We start from the raw sequence: 19,137 nt of genomic DNA on the forward strand, positions 1-19,137 counted from the left end.
TTGACACCGTTACAATGGCATATTTGATCTCGTATTGTTAAACACCATGCAATGGTGCTCCGCTGAAGTTAAAAAAGAATAATCTGGTAGGTGTCTCCCTCTGGTGGTTATATTCCAGAATGTATATTTGGCAGAACTGTGCAACTCTACTTCGAATGAAAGACAAAAAACCTCTCTGAACTCCAAATCTCAGAACTGTGAGGCAGATATGCTCACCACTATTCCACTGTGTTGCCCCCCCCACCCATAACAAAATAAAACTGCGCTAAAGTACAGTAATGAAATTAATATAATTAGGGTTAAACAATGGAGTTGGTATCAGTTTTAAAGGTATGGACTTAGTGCAATAATACAGAGGGTTTAATCACCATTAAAAAAACAAAAAAAAACCCCCGAAAGTTAGTTGTACAACATTATACTGTTCAATATGTTTCCGAATTGTCTCCCAGTAGCTCAATTGTAGCGTCCCAACTGGATGCGAGTGGGAAACGCGCTCGGCGGATGCAATGAAGACGTTACATCACTTGCAGTAGTGATGTGCATTCCAGTTCTTTTAAGTGAACTGAATCCTTAGAATCAGTTAACTCAAAAGATTTGTTCAAGCGAATCGTTCAACGAATCCCCCCCCCCCCCACACACTGGTCTGTTTATTTTATTTGTTTTAACTTCAATAACACACAGAACTAAGCAATACACCAGACAAAAACCAATCAAGTAAACAGACGGTAATGTCGACAACGGCAACGCACACATTTTTACAACATCCTGTGGGAACAACAGATGCATCAAACAATACAACTACCCCCCCCCCCCCCTCGTCCCCCCGTTCGGTCGTGAGTGAACGGGAAATGTAATTCACGACTCTTCGTGAACGGGAAGTTACATCATTTTCTTCTTCGTTTTGTTTTACGGCAAGATGGCACCAGCTTCAATGCGCATTACCGACACCTACTGGTTGAAATCATATGAACTGAAAAAAAGAACCAATCACTTTCGGAAGTGATTCGTTCACTGAAAAGAAAATCGTTCTTTTGAACGAATCGTTCACTCACGAGCCAACACTAACTTGCAGTGCAGCATGCAGCATGTAGAGGGGACTGAGGCAGCTTGGCCATATTGTGCAGCAGTTCCTCTCATCTCCTCTCATTCCTCCTCACAGCGGCTGCGTCACACGTTAAGGCGCTTGTGTGAATGACACAATCAACAACACACGTCCCCGTTTAAGGAGGGAAAACCACTGCAGAAATAAAGTCTATTTTTCAAAACAATTCGCTCGACTGACAAGGTGAGTGTTCCGATATTTTATATTTTTGTGGTGACGCGATTAATGTGATGATCCCCCCCCCCCCCTCCATACGGTCCACAAAGGCAGCACCTCAGATCACTGTAATGTTATTTATGATTCGTATATTTCGGAAGAAAAGCCAATTTGGATTCAGTGGATGATTTATATCACTACAATAGCATGTGATGCTTGATATGAATAATAAAGGCCGGTGCATGACTTCCCCCTCCCCCTCTCCTCTCCTCTTCATCTTCCTCCAGGTTGGTGTGCGCACAAAATGGTTAAACTGGGAAATAATTTCAGTGAGAAAAACAATGGGAAGGTGGCTTCTGAAGACGGATTTGACACAATCCCCCTCATCACACCTTTAGATGCCAGCCAGCTTCATTTCCCTCCGCCAGACAAGGTAAAGGATTAGATTTTATATAATAAACATTTCAAGTCATGGGTGGATCTTAGATATGTGGATATCTAGAGCTCTATTTCAGGGATGGGGAACCAGGTATGCAAATTAAAAATAAAATATTTACCACTCTATGTATTTATGAATAAATGTATATCTATGTATATTTTATCTATCTAAATATGCATAGCTTAATTATGCATATATTCTACCTGTATGTGTGTTTCTAGGTGGTGGTGAAGACAAAGGCGGATTATGACAGCGAGACCAAGAAGGGCAAGATCAGATCTCCCAAAATCGCAGAGTTCTCAATAAGCATCATCGAAGGGGTGTCCGAGCGACTCAAAGTAAGATTCCTGCTCTCTGAAATGTCCAAAAGTAAAAGTAAATTTGCTGTTTTTAATTATGTACAATACCCATTTTGATATGCAAAGTTTTCCTCGTTTATTAACTTGCATGAAATGCTAAATTAGTTAACGATAGCAACTACAAAATAGAAAAAATAAAAAATACTGGTATGTGATTCTTGGAAGTTAACCAACATCAAACAATTCTCTTAAATAAGGCCATCGATGGGAATAACTCGCTTACCTGTTGCATCATTATTTATACTCAAAGTGACTCTGACCCACTTCCAAATCCTGTCGTGCGACTTGACTCAACAATCCATCGTCCTCACCGATGATTCACCTGACGCTTCCTTTAGCCGCTCGCATTAAATCAGCTGCTGCCATGGTGATGGCCTCCCAATAGCAGTTTCTCTCCCACCTCGGTGGCTGGCAAACGTGCACACTCTTTGAATGGGAAAATTTGAACATATGCTGGAATAAAACAGCTCTGAGTCAACAGATGATCTTATAGTCAGATGTGATCAAAACCTCTTTTTGAGTTCCTGCGAGCTTTGAAGTGCTGCAGGGAGTCCTCGCCTCTTTGATAACCTACTGTTGCGTTGCTGTGTGTGTCGGAGAAAAAAAAAACAGTATTATGTGGTGTCAGTTTTTTTTTTCTTCTGAGGAAAACTAAAACCCAAAATATTACAGTATCACTGCATCTACCTGTTGTCTCACCTGTTGCCTGATGTCCTGATTGTTGTGTTCCTCGTCCAGGTGACCTTGCTGGTGATCTGTGCTCTGGCCTTCTTGGTGTGTGTGGTGTTCCTGGTGGTCTACAAGGTCTACCAGTATGAGCAGCCATGCCCTGACAGCTTCGTCTATACGGTGTGTAGAATAACTATTTAAAGATATTACGTGGTATAAATGTTGGGTCTCCTGAGCAAAGCAACAGATCCAGGTGTGAAATCCAACAGTGGCAAGCCTTCAGGGCAAGCGAGGCTTTCTCTGCTGACCTACATTCACAACCTAAATTCTATTCTTGGTTCCACAATATGGTATTCTTTTCTTCCCAGTGGTCTATTCTCTTCATTTCAGAGTTCCGCTCGACTGCTTCCAGTTAATGTGTGTTAAGCGTTTATGTCCAATGAGATTTCCGCCTCTGTGTTGCCATGCCAATCTAATCTGCCCACCCCCTTCGGGATTTGTATTAGCAACGAGATGACTTCTTTAATGAAAGGTTAATGTTTATGACTTTCTCTCTGTGGAGCAGCAAGGTCGTTGTATGCCAGCTGGGATGTACGGCGGCAACTTCCCCCACCAGGGCCCGGGGAGCCGCGGGCGCCTCTTCACCCTCATCAACCACTACAACATCGCCAAGCAGACCATCACTCGGTCCGTCTCGCCGTGGATGACCATTATGTCTGAGGAGAAGGTCACCCAACAGGAGACGGAGACGGCGCAGAAGCTGGCCTAACCGATCGGGCGTGGCCTCGCCCGCCGAGGGGGGAATCAATAATATGGTTGTGCCATTCAAGCAAACTCAAGTCCTGCTTCTAAACGTGCCCGAGGTGCTGCGCTGCCTTCAAGGTCGGCTGAATGTGTGGAAATTGGGGTCACGTTTACAGCAAGATGAGCCTTCAGCTGGCTTTGTGGTTTGTTTGAATAGCATATGCTGTTATTTATTGATACACAGCTGAGTGGCTTACATACATGTAAAATCGCCACACACGCGCACACACACTCTTGATGTTAACTTTGTGCATAAACACACGTTAGTCTTCAATTTAGTGAAATAACTGTGAACGATCTCGTTTGTGACACTTTTAGAGAAACATGCACGCGCGACAATTAGAATCGTACTTTGCTTTTATTGCTTTCAAATAGAACTTGTTTGGATTAATGTAGTTGTCATGACAACAGCAACGTTTGCAGCATAAATGCCAAATTCACAAGAATAGAGGGGGGAATCGTCGACACCACCCGAGGCACTCTTGACGATCATTTCAAAGCTGTATTTAATACATGTATTCAATAAGACAGCTTCTGCTTTCTGGTAATTACGTATAGTGCTTTTTAAGACCTACTAAAATGTTGTGAGAAGAACTGTCTGCACCAGCACCAAATGTATTTTGCACAATTCTAAGTTGTGCACTTTAACCCCAAACTGCTTTTCTTCTTTGTCGCTGTATCAACTAAGTGTATTTATAAAAGATGATCACCCTTTTTGTGAACACTTGATTGAAGCTAAAGGCTACACATAACTTTTACGCTGCTCGACCGAATGTTTTTTGGCTTTGATAGTAATGACGCTGTATTGTGCAACCGTGTGGATTTTTAAATGTCAACAGATGGCGAGTGGAAGCCATCGATTTACTGACTGTTTTAGTTGAACAATCTGAAAGTAGTTGCTTGTCCTGTTGTTTTGTTTTCCCGTACATCTGTTAAATGGTCACAAATGCCTCATTTTCATACAGTGTAATAAGTCAAGTGCATTTGCTACATTCAATGTGAAATGACAAATTGAAATAAAGTGCCCACCTTTCCCACCAACAAAAGGTGTTGAGTCTTTATGCTGATTTGTTGATTTGAAACTGTCACCATTTGCTGGAAAAACTACTTTGAGGTCAATGAAGTGCTTTTTCTGCCATCTTGTGGAATCAATGGGCAATTTCTTAGGGAGTGGTGGCGGCACTGTAGATGTACCTCAATGAAAACGTATCATCGTGATGAAATTGTTTCTGTCAGCAAACACTAACCAGAACAAGCCTCGTTTTTTTTAGCTGCTCTCAATCTTGTCTGAACATCTGCCAGTACTTGGAAATACCATCATATCACATTTAAGCCCTGAAGTCAAGAAAGATGGTAGAAAATGTTACAGGAATTATCTCGGAGATGACAATATGAGTTACGAGCTGCTTTATTAGTCATACGGTCTGCTGCTGAAGGCAAAGCATTGTCAGTATGACGGTGAATTTGGATTTATGGATGCATAATTATTGTGTGTGTGTGGGGGGGGGGGGGGGGATACAAGTGCAAATCTTGTCTGAGCGGGAACCTTTGCATGCATTAAAGTTGTTAAGCTGCAACGGGAAATATCTGTTTTCCAGACAATGACGTTTTCCTTTTATCAAGCCTGCCCAGATCACCGTGCCACCCGAAAAGTGTTCATGGTGCTGAGGTGCTGAATCCAAGTGTGGCTCCACCCACAGAAGCTGCCTTCCAACTTGTGTTAAGCAGATAAATAACTGGTGAAGAGGAGGCCACAAAAACCTGTCAACAGTCTGTTGTCTCCAAATCTAAAAACTCCGTCCGGTGATGTCATCACGTGACTGTGCCGGACAGCCTCCCGGTGTGCCCGTTAGCTGTCGTACCAGTCGAGGAAGAGCAGCGAGAAAGAGCACATGACCAGGAAGAAGAGGATCCACACGCGGAAGCCGGCGTTGTTTTTGATGGCCTTGTGACACAAACAGAAAATGGCTTTCCATTTATAACCCACTCGGCGCGAGAATATAAAGCACACGTGTTGTTTCTGTGAAGCTCACCTCCCGTATATCCTCGTTGCCTTCTTTAACGTTCTCTGTAGTGCCAACCACCAACTGATGAATGTTATCGATTTCAGTCTCCTGCCAGGACAAGCGAGGAGCAACATGTTACTTTAAGGAAAGAGAAAAAAAACTCATATGCAGGAACCAGTCGAAGTTGTACTGTCGCTTACTTGATGGAGAACTTTCTCAGAAAAGATTTCCTGCAGTCTTGAGATTTCTACAACCTTTCCTTCGATTTGCCTGAAGAAAATAAGAAGCTAGAATATTTTCCTCTACTCTTCATTATGGAGTGATCTATAACATAGGTAGCCATTTTGATATTTTTAAGAGGTAACAATAGTAGTTGGTGACTCACCTCACTTCATCTACCAAGTTGCTCATTTCACTGACCAGCCTCTGATTTTCCTGCTCAAACTGCACACATACAAATGAAAAACAATCAGGAAACCGTCCTGCATGCCGCAACAGAGAAATGATGCGAAATGAAATTTCAAATACTCTCACTGAAGTCTGAGGAGCCACATACCATTTGGATCTCCTCAGGAGAGAGCTCGTCCTCCACTTTGCCTTCGTCCCATAAATTGACACTTTGGTCCAACGCCTCTCTTGCACTCTTGTCTAAATCACACAAAGAGTCTTGACAATTGCAAAAAACATGGAGATCCCAAATTCCCAAACTCTCAGTGCAATAGAAAAAACAAGTATAACAAACAGAATTGAGTAACATACCACCAGAGCTTTCCTCCTTCACTGTCTTTTCATTCTTGGGCTCCTCATCTGCCATTTTCTCCACACGACTGTGCAGCTCAGATCCCAGGCGTGACCTGAAATCAAGACTCTCCTGTTTATAAATCTGGAAATGAGGATAAGTAACACTCGCAGGAACAAATACTCACAGTCTCTTCTTGTCCACCATTCTCTTGACTCTTATGGCTCGCTGCTCCGAGTACAGCTGACACACTCCTTTGAAAGCGACCCAAACGCGCACGTTCAGGCCAAAGCAAACATTTTAATGTTACGGAGAAGCAAACCTCTTTTTGGAGTGGCATCAACTCACCTTTCAAGTACATTTCAATGAGGTCCAAGACTGCACCCCTGTGCTCTTTAGTCTGAGCTGATGTCACCTGCTTTTCAGCTGGAAGGAAAAGTCATGTGTATTTAAAAAAACAAAAAAGGAACAAAGACGATCTAACATGAGCGTAAATGCAACGCACCATCAGTGCGAAGTTGTTTGATGGCCTCGGAACACGTCCTCATGAAGATTTGGGCATCCTGGTCAATCTGATCGCGTTCGTTGTCGGACATGCGGGTGAGGTCGGATGAGATGAGACTGCGAGATAGAAACACGACAACAATCCTCAATAGCGGAAGGTGAACGGGTCAGTCAATAAGACGGAAGCACGGAAGTCAGATAGCAGGAACATTTGTTGCTGGGGTTTTCCCACCGCTTTTGAAAACCAGGCTCCACCTAACTACCGTCATCTTGCGGTTGAGTTCATGTGTGGCTCTCGAGACTTGCCGGGAGGAAGTCGAAGCTTCAGTTTTTACGGGACGTTAATCTTTCTCCGCTCGGTCGCACTCGGGCGATTGACGACGACTAGACTGGAGCCGGCCGACTGCGACCACACGGCTTGATCGGGCTCAGCAGAAGCGTCAAAATTAGCGTTTTGTCACATTTGCTGACATTTCCCACAGTTGGAAGCTGAGGCTTACCTGGCGGCGCTCACATAATCCTTCCTGTGTTGCAGCAAGAAGTCTTTGAGCTTGGTGATGTTAACGATCTAGGAAAACGCAGTGAGAAAGACATAATTCGGTGTCAGTACAAACATGTCAAAGCAGCAAATTACCTAGAAGCAATTTTCTTCCAGCTAAGCGTGACTAAAACGTATAATCTTGCGCTTTATTGGAGATGACAGGTGACCAATGTCCGTCCGCGGCGGTGAAGTCACAATATTTACCTTTGACGATTCATCCGCGCACGGGCGCACTAAATTCAAACTTGCCATTTCCCCGTCAAACTGCTCAAATAAAAAGGCGAGCGCTGGCTGCCAGAGTGCTTGCAAATAAGCTTTAAATTCAGGATGTGTTTCTATTTATCGCCGAGTGTCTATGTGTGGAGGGAAACATGCTTCAATTCAATATTTGCCCCTGTAATTCAGTTAAATATGAAAAAAAGACTCAATTGCCTCCCCGTTTGCCGAGTTGTGCTGGTGGCGCTGCCCCTCACACAGCGGGCTCTGTTGGACCGCTCACAAGACGCGAGTCGGACAAGCTGAGGATTGAAAAATGACACAATGGCTTTGACTGTGACGGGGGTCTGCGAGCGCGGGAGATTATTATGATAGCATAATGTCGTCGGCCTTCAACCTTTCCGCTCTAACAACACCAATTATCTAATTGCCCGGGCTGTAAGCGGTAATCTGGCACCAGCTGTCTAATAATATCTCTAAACATCCATTCCGGCATCACATCGACTTGAAGTGAGGTTTTATTTGAGCTGACTCGGCAGGGGGGGGGAAAAAAAGGTGTCAGAATCTACCGGGCTGAGCAATTTGTTGCAGACATAGATGCCCTTTTCTTGCTTGCGTGACGTATGACACGGCTGCGGGTCGCCCGCTAACCCAGGCAGGCTGACCCTTGTAATGATACAATTATTTGGGGTCAGGAGTTAATTGTTGTTCGGAGCAGTTAAGCTTGGGAGGGAATTAAAGGGGGAGCTGAAACGGTCTTTTGCTTCAAAGACTTTCTGTGTTGCGGGTTGTCGACGGGGAATCAGAAAAGCAGACGTGATGCTGAAACTGGTATTTAGGAAAGCTCTCGGTGTTCTCACGCGTTTTTAGTTACTTAATAGCACAAAAGACACGATTCTTTGTTTTCTCTTAGTGCCTTTTGTTTTGAAGTTCAGTAGAACTGCTGGAAATTAAACGTTGCGTTTTTTAATATTTAAAACAAGGTCCAGGCTGTGTTATTGGAAAAGAAAACAAAAAAAACAATGAGAATATACAGGAAATTACATCAAGCAAGCAGACTTGCATTCAAAAGATGACTTCAGTGAAATAATCTAGTCCGGCGTGTCTGTATTCATTTGATGACCAAGTTAAATTTTGTGTTTTCAGATTTTACAGCGGTTCACTTCGAGGTGTATTTCAGATGGACAAGTTGTACTACACAATTAGGCCAGCAGGTTGTGCTAAATCCCCAAACTAGAATGAAATAAAAATGCCTGGCAAGGATAGTGCGTGTGAGTGTGTGCGTGCGTAAATGTGTGTGTGTTGAGAAGGGGTGCAGCCGGGTGTGTCAGGAGTGCTGCTTTGGGGGTTGAGCTGTCTCCAGTGTGTATACATTGGGGCTCGGATTCCCAGCACAAGCTCAAGGGCTTGCAGGGGGTCAGAGGGATCAATTGCTCTTGTAATTTAAGACTATAAAGAGCAAGTAATTCCTCAACAATGAGGAAGGAGGTGGCCGCATGTGTAGCGATGAACATGCAACACGGCGTGCGCGTTTGCGTCGCTGCGTGTGCACGTACGTGAGTCAGCTTGCAAGTCAAAGGAGACAGTCTGCCGGGCTAAATCTAATCTCGACATCATCAAAGACCCCCACTTTACCTCCTCGCTTTCTCGTTGGGCCTGCAGCCCTGACTGAGCCCAAACAAACCATCAAGAGGGATTATTATGAGCAAGACAAGAGAAAAGGCTTAGTTTGCATTTTTTTGACCCCCCCCCCCCCTTCAAACAGCTTGAATGTCTCTTTTGTTTTGTGAAATCCAGGTAATGGACACAATTAGATGACGACTAACTTGATTCAGTTGAAATCCTAAAGGCTATTTATATTGACGCCATGCTATGTTGGATTCAATTAAGCAGGTCTGATACAGAAGGAGACCTTAGCAGTGCTGACATGTTGATTTTATTCTGAAGTCTCCCATGGGCTTTGGCCTTTATTTATTTATTTTCCCCCCAACAACAACTAGTGAATTGAGCTCTTCGACTTTTCCAGCAATCTCCTGTGAGAATCGAGTTGTCATAGAGAGGGCACTGCATGAAAGGTCTCTAAATTTCTTGAAACTGTCCATCAAGAAAGATCCACAATTGGATTAAACATTGCCATCTATTTTTTTGGTCCTGCTTAGCTATATTATAGAACACTGCTAAAATAGAGATCAAGATTAAGTACGCCAAATATTTATTTGAAGAAAAAGACAAAAATCTATTCTAACAACACTTTATTGAAATCATAAGCAAACTCTCCCAATGTGACAACAGTTCTCCACAGACGGCCACAATGAAAGATGCCAAAGAGCGCCTGAGGAGCCAGTTTTGGAATGCCGATACTAAAAGCACAGCAGGGAAGCCGGCACTTCTCTCTACACACAATTTAACAATTTTAGAGTGACCTCCACCATTTAAACTTGAGAAGGGAAGCATGCTGTGTAGAGAGGGACTAGGTGAGCATTGAAACCAAGATCACAGTGGCCCAGAGCGACCCCTTTGAGGCCAAAGCCCCCCCGACCGAAGCCAAATGCACGCCTCACCGCGGTCGCTCTCGTCTAGTTAGGAATCCTGTTTGGTTACAATTTCTTTTTAAATGAGCTGCATTTTAGTGGAGAAAAGCGCTGTGCATTTGTCAAATTCAATATGCTCTTTCTATTTTTGTGACGCTCCAAAGGGCGTTCTGCATGTCTAGGAGGGCACCGACATCTGTTACACATTTGGTGCCGGCCGTCAACATTGTTGCCGGGGACCTAATTTAATATTTTCTCTGTTTTGATCTTCCACCTTTAATCACTGGCTCTCGGGAGGATCGTCTTTCCTTAAGAAATTGTTCGAGAGTAGAAAGCAAATGTTATTCCAGTATGTTTATGGAATGGCGCATGTGAAGAGAGGACTCGCACACAAAGAAAAATGCTTGGCCATGTCAGACGTGGGAGAAAACCGCAATGGAAGCGTGAGCAGTCAGAACATTCCGAAGTGGCAATTTAAATTTCTCCGCCGAGATGGTTGCCGATGATATGTGCAATGCGAGCGAAACAGCGGTAGGGGGGGAAGAGAGCGGGCAAGCCGCACCGCAGGAACGAGTTGGGTTTCTTTGAATCAGCATCACTCTGCTTTGCTTTTATTAAACCACCATTTCTAATACTGATGTAACATAACAAAAACTCGGTTGTTCGGGACCGAGGTGAGCCGGCTCATGTTTTCATGGTTGACATCAGGCACAACTTAAAGTCCAGACTCCCTGAGGGAAATGTAAAGTGCTTCTTCAAGGCGCCTTTGAAGAGGTTTGTTTTCACGGAGCTCATGTTAGGCAAAGGACTCCTTGCTGTATAAGCAGCCCTCGTGACATCCAGAAAATCCTTTAGTTGGGGGGGATGATGATGCCAATCGTCCTTTGCCAACCGTTGATATATGGCTGGACTTTTTGGCCGCTCACAACAAAATGGTTCTTGTTTAGGTTCCTGTGCTCACGCTTGGCTATGTTGCATTTTCTGTTGTGTTTTTCACTCAATGATGAAGACAAAGTCTTATTTTTAAAACTAAGAATATGACAGTAGACATATCACACAGAATAAACACAAGTAGTAGTATCATAGTGAAACAATGTTTCTCAAACTTTTTATACCAATTTCCACCTCCAAAATACTTAGCTCTCCAAGGAACCGCATTATGATTAAAATTAATACTGTAGCATAATAGGGCACATGTTTCTTCTTCTTTTGGGGTCAATACTGAATTGTGGGGCTTCAGGGAGATTTTGGTGCTTGAGGTGTAAGTGTCAAACACAGGTCATCAAATCAATATGCAGCTTTCACAGGAGGGTTCTGCAAGCCGCTTCCCAGCTGGAGAATGCGGCGGGTAAGTTGAACGCTGCAATAGCACAATCGGATCCAGTATTAACAATATCACCCGCCGATACGGATGGGGTGGGTGACTCTTCCAATATATATACTGGCCCACTTTTGACACTTTGATATTACAGGATATCTTTCCCAGAGATGACTTGACATAAGCTAAAACTTACTTTCTTGAACAAATAGTATCTCATAAAAGAATCATAGCGGGTGTCAGCCAAATAAAACGGATCTATTTTCAACAGACAATTTCAGAGCATTTATTTTACAAACATCTTTGGTCTTTAGCCATGACAACTTGTCATGATAAAAATCCCGAATAGAGTTGCTTTAAAATTGCCCTTGTGTGAAAAGTCATTGATCAATCAGGTCTTTGCCAGAAGCTACAAACTGACTTGTCACCTGACATCTCAGTACATGCGAGGAATGGAAGTAAGAAAACATAGAACAGGACGGCAAACTTCGTATTATCAACGATCAACATATTTTCCAAAGATTATCTGAGAGCGATAATAAAATGTAAATATTACTTGCAAATGGATGTTAGACAATGCAATAGCTTCTTCACATAGCCTAGAAAAGTTGAAAAAAATGCATTGCTATACTGAAAGCGTAAAAAATATCAGAATAAGTAAACATTAGTTTTGCACCACCTCTGTGTGTGCCTGTAAAAGAGCAGCGACTCCACGATGACGCTAACTTGAGCACGCAAACACCAGATACTCATGCAATGAAGATAACGTTTTAAATGTGCGTTAAGCAACACCGCGTGCAAATATCTAAACACATTTATTAAAAGAATGACAGTTTAGTCGTTTAATGTGCGAGTTTGTGTCGGCGCTTGCACGGTTAGCTTCAGTTAGCTCCAGCAAAGACTTACCACTTCTTTCGCCTTCAGAGAGAAGGCATTCTTGGGTCTGCTCCGCTTGAAAATTTCATCTTTGGTAGAATCGAAACCGATCCCTATCGCCTTGTTTCTGGTTTTGACTGTTTTGACACTAGCTTTGAAAAGTAGCGTTATATCTACAGCCATGTCTGAGCTGGTTGCAGCGCCGGGGAGTCCGCAAGTAAACAAACTGACACGTCGCCCGGATGTGACGTCATTACCATGCGACGACATTTACACTCAGCCGGAGGAACAGAAAGGCTTAAAGTCCCCACCAAGGAGGACATTATATTTGAATATTATATATGCATGTGTTTAGCCCGTTACGAAGATACGCATTGCCGTATATTAATTTCGAGTTTCTTACATTTTAAATATCAGTGTGGTACACGGGTACAAACTCCAAGAGATAAACCGATCTGGATTCGCGACTCAATTGCAGTGATTTATAGTTTTCTGTACTGTATTCCAGTCATATAAAAATCTTCTTGAATTAATTAATCATGCCACTGCAACTTGAAGCAATGTCAAGCAGGAAGCGTCGACCCAATTGGACAGACCAGGAGTGTTATCTTCTCGCTCAACTAGTCCACGAAAGAAAAGAAGTAATCCGAGGGAAGTGCACCAGTGGTTTATACGATAAGCGGCAGGCATGGGACGAGATAACACAAACTATCAACTCAGCCTTTCCACAGATGCAGCGAACTGTGTCAGACTGCAGCAAAAAGTGGGAAAATCTACTGGCAAAGTCACGGGAGGAGATCAAACGACAGAAGATGCACACAGGTACGGATGAGTAAGATGCGCAGCTTCTTGTGCACTGTGTTCCAAATTATTATGCATATTGCATGCATAATATGCATGCATATTATCATTTAAGAAGTGAAACATATGCGAGCAAACCTTTGCAGTGGTCTCAGAAATAGTTTTGAAAACGGTTTTGTTGATAAATTCTGCAGCTTTATAATGTCCAGATGCATGGTTGGTTATTTCTAACTGAGCTCATAAAATACATAAATACATTAAAAACATGGAGCACTGTTAGTCCTTCAGTATATCTGTGTATTTAGAATGCCACATACCGTATTCAGTTTACTAAAATACAACAAATTGTTTCTTTTTACAGAGGATGACCTGTCACTGAATCAGTTCAGTGCTTTGACCCAGATTGTGATTTCTGTGATGAACCCTTCAGTCCTACAACAAGATGACGACGACTCTCAACCCTTTGACTTGGTGGAAAGTCAACAAAACAGGTGTTCTATAAATATATTTGTAATAGTAAGTAATAACTAAAGCTGAATGTTAAATGGAAACATTCTTCTTTTTCAGTGGCACTAAAGATGGAAGCATGTTCACAAGTGGCGAACAATTTAAAGCCAAACATGAGCAGGCAGATTTTGTGCTCCCGGCCTATGGTGCAGATCCATCCTCGACGTCTCCGGGACAAAAAATGACCCCTTTTTCTAACTTTCCTAAACAACTCGCAGTGCAGTTTAGCCCTCATTATCCCGCCGCCTCTGGTGAACAGTCCAATTCTCACTCTTTTCCTTGCACACATGATGCACACTGCGCCACTTCACAAGAAAGGATGGATTTGGAAATGTCTGTGCTAAGAAGACAGGAGGCAGTCCTCAAGCTTCAAGAAGAATATTATACACTCAAAATTCAGCGGATGAAGAAGCAAATGGCAGAATCACCTCTACAGGACTGAAGAGTGGTGGAAACCTGTTGTCATTTTGTTGTGGTTTGGGTGCTGTAAATGATCCTGTTATTGTGGTCCGACACTAAATAGTGCACTTGTTTGGATTGTTATTAATAATTTGCCTCTGCAAATACGAGGAACACTCACGGTCTAGGGACCAAGCCCTGATTTTAAAATTAGCAAGTTGTGTAGTGTTAAAATGATTGTCTTTTTTAGGAACTCCAAATTTAAATTGTCTTTTGGGGCGTGATAGTTGGAAATTATAATAAGAATAATAAAATCATGTTTAAGCGCCACCAATAGTCGCTTATCCAAATCATATTTTCTAACAAGATACATTCAACTACATTATTTAATCTGTCATGTAACGATTACAAACATCTAGACTGACATCTAATATTTTGCGATATTTGGATTTTGCATTTTTGTTTTGTTAATGGCTAATAATTGGTTATGTAAAATGAAACAACTATTTTTATGAGAATATAAAAAGCCAGTCGGGTCACATTCAAGTGAAATCCAAATATATTTGCAATTTGTATTTTGAAAATATGAGATGGAAAACACCAATTCAACAGAATGTTGCACTGACTTATTGTGGCCTGGTGCTTTTCTCACGAGGTCTACTTACAAAGTACTTTTTTTGGTATGATATACATGCACATATTTTGAAACAGGAAATTGGGTTTCATGCTGCTTCATAGTGTTTACTGTGCAGTAAATGATTGACTTAGTATATCAAGATAAAAATTTGTTCCTGACAAAGTAAATGGAGTTGAAATTATGTCCAGTCTAGACAAAAAACTGTTGGAATTTGTGCGTGATAATTCTCATAAATCAGTGTATTTGTGAGTGGATGAGCCTCACACTCAAATGTAAGCTTTGTAGCCAAGACTATTTGAATAAAAGGCTCCCATTTGCTGTGCAGTTTGGTCATTTAATTTAATGTGTTAATGTTCAGTTATGCATAACCGAGTTCTGCCAGTGTTTCTAATTTTTTGCTTCTTCAACTTTTAAATAAAAAAGCAAGCAGCTCTTCACATACCAGAGTATTGATGTACATATATTGTATATTAATGTAAAATGATTTATTTCTATGTAAAAGAAAAGACAGAGGCCATTGTTCGGCATTCCTAGATGCTATCTCTTTCTGGATGGAGTGTCAGTGACAGTATCCATTCCTCCCATTCCTGACAGCTGAGCCATGTTCCGGGGTGTCCTCCGGGCAGCCCACTTAAGAGCCTCAAAAGAAAGCCCTTAATCTCCACTTTCTCTTTGTTTGCACTACCATCACAAATGTCCGTCAGGTCTGCTTTATCTTCACAGGGCCCGTCGAGTGGCTATCTGACGTTGTCTTAATGCTATCAAAGGTTCTTATCTCAGCTTTGCCTGAGGATGCGACAGACTCCCCTGAAAAATAAAACAGCTCTGCTTAGCGTTTTGTTAGATGAACATCAGGTCTTCACATATATGAGCGCTCTTGGTAATGGCATGCAGTTTTTTCCCATGGTAGGTTATTTAATAGGGGAAAATGAGACTTGTTCCACCAGTGAGACGGACACCCTGCTCAAGGCAGTTAACAGTCTTGAAAGAGTAGAAGAATGTCCCACAGCGCGGTCAAACGCGGAGTCATGACATGGGAGTTGTTGCCTTTAAGTTGGGAGCTTACCTGTCACACCCTCCGGCCTTCCAAACAAGCCCCCAGACACGTCCCTCCCTCGCTTTTTTAGGTGTACCTCTTCTCAGGGCCAAAGTTGAGGAAGACTTTGCCATGGAGTAAAAATGACTCATTTGGCTTGCTTTGCTTGGGGTTGATGTCAACAAGGCAAACCAGAAAAAGGCTCTTTCAGCCCTGAAGAAAATGAATTGAAAAGAATTGTGGAGGGATTGTTTTGATTGAGCTCCAACTCATCTAAAGGTCTTCCTTTGTCATTCAATATCATGCTGCTTTGATTAAAACGAGAACAAAACATGGATGGCGCGCACACGCACACAAACAGCACAGAGCATGGCTTTGCATGACAGAGTGTAATTGTTTTATACCACCATATTAGCCTGTACCCACTTTCCGGATCGGAATCAGTTTGTATTGCATGCAAGGTCACGTGCATCCAAGTTTCCCGGAAAAAAAATAATGTAAAACATATGCGACGATAGGTTCAATACACATGTTGCAATCGCAAATTAAGATTTTCAACAATGCATCTGCTGTTACAAATGTTCACATTTATTTAGATTAGAACGGGCAATGCCCATTACTAAAACGACCTCGGGCACAACACGCAGTGGATTAACCACAACTGATGCTTTTATTTAGTTGGTGAAAGGAAATCTGAGAAAGTTTTTTTTAAAGTCCAAGTCCCTTCTTTCGCTTTTTTTTCCAAATTAACTTATCCCTAACCACAAATAAACTATTGATTAAAAACTACGTTCAGACACGGACATGTCAAAATATGATCAGTTGTCTCTCATCCAAGCAAGACACACACACAATGCTTTCTTATTGATTGCTACATTCTGAAACTGCAATTGTGTGTTAGTGTTTCATATGGCCTCACTAATAGAGAGCCCACATTAGAACATACTGGATATGCCTGACTTGATCATTTTCCACAATGCTCTTCAAAAAAAAAAGAAGCCATTTCTGTGCCAATGAAACGGGATCCTCTTTGTAATTAAAGCCAGAGAAAATTGGATCATTTTTTGCCTGGACAGCTTTCACATTCCAACCTAATATGGCACTTGAAGCTTTTTGAAGTAGCTGTATTGCTTTCCAAAATTATACCTTTCATCAGTCAATCATTTAAAAAAAAAAAAAATGGCAAGTTGACATTTTTAGGTATACCCATGTTATCAAGATAAAACCAGAGTGATGGTAGAATTCAAAGTCTTCAATTATACCTTGCGCTATCTCGTTTTTCCGAAGATGACAAGAACATTTTAATGTCTATCTCTTGAATAGAACCTATTCAAGTTTGTTCTTGTGGAGATGAACCTCTGGTCTGTAAAGTCACAAAAAACTTCAAGAGCAAAACCAACACCATTTATCATCATCATACAGGTATGAGCATTCGTTACTAGTTTTGTGTTTATCTACAGTTTCTAATTGTTATTCAGTCAAACAATAAAAAAACAAAAAAACGAAAAAAGTGCTAAGAAGAAAGTTCGGTTTTAGATGACTCACAGGACAAGTTTTTCTTTTTGCATTTCCTCATCACGACTGTCATTAAAAGTTAGGTTGCTTCCCTTTCTCAAGTGGCTCACATTTGTTGGACGTTTACACTCTGTGATCTGTGCAGAATCATCCAGCTACGGGTTGTCAGATTTGATGCTGACAAATATATGTACACTGACACAAAAGGGTGGGAAAATACTTCATGGAAGTCGTTCACTGGGCAGGTCGCACAGCTTCCCATTGCCTCATCCTCAGTGGACACACGTCACGTTGACATGACTTTGGGACTTATAACGTAATGTGATGGAATAAATGCTCAGGGAGCATTCTTTCTGCAACACAAATGTAACTTGTCACCTTTGACTTTGCAATGAGGCGGAAAGCAAGCAATAGTCGCTCTCATGCATCTATTGGTCTTTGGCATTTTTTTCCTAATAATTTCTGTCGTCAAGCCAAAAAGATGACTACGGCCACATGGAAGAAGGAGAGACTAGTTCACTGTTGAGACAGCATAGCTTGACACTCCCAGCCGGTCCCTTGAGTCTGACTGTCTGAAGCTGGGAAGGCTGCAATAGGAGAAGGTCAAGCAATGTCTCGAGCCAAAATCCAAGTGATTGGTGAATTAGAAAAGTACATGCAGGATTTGAAGAGGAAATTGTTTTAATGGCAAACACTCAATAGCGTGTAATTATACAACCTTGGAAGATGGTTGATTCCGTTTTGTTAAAAGGTTATTTTGTCCATGTGTCATTAGAGGAGGCCAGGAAACCACCATCAACCCAAGAGAAACCACGTCAAACAAATATTATCTTCCTTCGTCCTTCAACTATTGAGCCAGCATTTCCTACTTGCAATTATAAACAATATCCTGCTTGAATATGAGAATATAAATGTAGAATCAGTGCAAGTAGTCATGTCTCCTTGTCACATTTGGAAAATATATAATTCTGAAACATGTAAATGTGCACAAACAGCATTCTCCGCTGTCACCTCACATTGGTTTGATTGGCGTGCTGGCCGATGGTTTATTTCCACTGAAACGTCTTCACACAGGACAGAGGCTTAGTCATTGCTTTAATACTCGGAGCTTCAATAGACTTTCCCATGCCTCGCTATAAATTCAGCCTTTTATAACCAACACATGGACGAATATCAGCCCACTCGGTGTCAGAGCGCGTGTCCCGGCCAACCAACACCACACCCCGTTGGAAGAATGAGAACTCTGTGTGATTGATAGTCACTTCTAATTTAGCTTCAGGCATTTTGTGTGTTTCCCCCGTTGAAATATAGGCCCCTTAACGAGACCGAATCACAGACGTGGGCAGGCCCAACGCTTTGAAATCCAGCAATCCTTGAACCAGAAAATAATCAAGGGGACTTAGGCACGCCACCGTGGCCGGAAATCCACTATGCATGCTGGTTTCAGCCGTGACCATTTGAGATCGCAAATTTTTGCCTTTTAAAATACACTCCAAGTCAACCACCAGTAACCAAGTATCCCACTTGGCTTTATGTAGAACACTCAATTTGTGCTTCCTCTAAACTAAAAGTGGATGAGTAGTCCCTCTGTTTTTTATTTTTTATTTAGGCGGGGGGTTGACTTTGTGACGCACACACACATATACAATAAGTCTCTTTTAGGCATGCGGTTTGCCATCATAGCTTAAAGCACATCATAGGCATGGCTACTTTTCTGCTCGTCCAGCACAAATTCTCTCGCGACATTTTCCCCCGTCTGTTATTTCTCCGTGTCCTCTTCCACTCCGAAGTAAGACATTGCGGTTGAGCGTTTACGCCAAGTCTCCCCACAGCTTGTCCTGATTACTAGGTAGACAAGTACCCACGGTACGACGCAACCAGAACCCTTTGGTCTACGTTTCCCTTCCCTCAAGTCTCCAACTGATCATCTCCGAGGGAAGATTTTAATTATTCCTTGCCATGGTGGTTCAGATGTGTTGTTC

At 42.2% G+C, this 19,137-nt stretch overlaps 3 protein-coding genes across 3 annotated transcripts; 2 read left to right on the forward strand and 1 right to left on the reverse strand.

Annotated features, from left to right (window-relative positions):
- Positions 1-1,089: 1,089 nt before the first annotated feature.
- LOC133162215 (neuronal vesicle trafficking-associated protein 1-like) lies at positions 1,090-4,735 on the forward strand. Its single transcript, XM_061291243.1, has 5 exons — positions 1,090-1,285; positions 1,546-1,691; positions 1,919-2,035; positions 2,795-2,905; positions 3,291-4,735. Exons 2-5 carry the CDS (start codon positions 1,563-1,565, stop codon positions 3,492-3,494), a joined length of 561 nt encoding a protein of 186 aa, XP_061147227.1. The 5' UTR covers positions 1,090-1,285; positions 1,546-1,562; the 3' UTR covers positions 3,495-4,735.
- Positions 4,736-4,921: 186 nt separating this feature from the next.
- stx18 (syntaxin 18) lies at positions 4,922-12,508 on the reverse strand. Its single transcript, XM_061291241.1, has 11 exons — positions 12,291-12,508; positions 7,279-7,346; positions 6,780-6,895; positions 6,623-6,700; positions 6,462-6,528; positions 6,295-6,389; positions 6,092-6,183; positions 5,921-5,979; positions 5,736-5,805; positions 5,563-5,643; positions 4,922-5,474 (listed from the first exon to the last, which is right to left on the reverse strand). Exons 1-11 carry the CDS (start codon positions 12,441-12,443, stop codon positions 5,379-5,381), a joined length of 975 nt encoding a protein of 324 aa, XP_061147225.1. The 5' UTR covers positions 12,444-12,508; the 3' UTR covers positions 4,922-5,378.
- On the forward strand, positions 12,504-14,920 carry LOC133162214 (uncharacterized). The gene is made up of 3 exons (XM_061291242.1): positions 12,504-13,082; positions 13,423-13,552; positions 13,629-14,920. The coding sequence occupies exons 1-3, from the start codon at positions 12,800-12,802 to the stop codon at positions 14,008-14,010; spliced, it is 795 nt and encodes a 264-aa protein (XP_061147226.1). The 5' UTR covers positions 12,504-12,799; the 3' UTR covers positions 14,011-14,920.
- The last annotated feature ends 4,217 nt before the right edge of the window (positions 14,921-19,137 follow it).

The sequence above is a fragment of the Syngnathus typhle genome, linkage group LG11 (assembly GCF_033458585.1).
Source record: "Syngnathus typhle isolate RoL2023-S1 ecotype Sweden linkage group LG11, RoL_Styp_1.0, whole genome shotgun sequence".
Lineage (NCBI taxonomy): Eukaryota > Metazoa > Chordata > Actinopteri > Syngnathiformes > Syngnathidae > Syngnathus > Syngnathus typhle.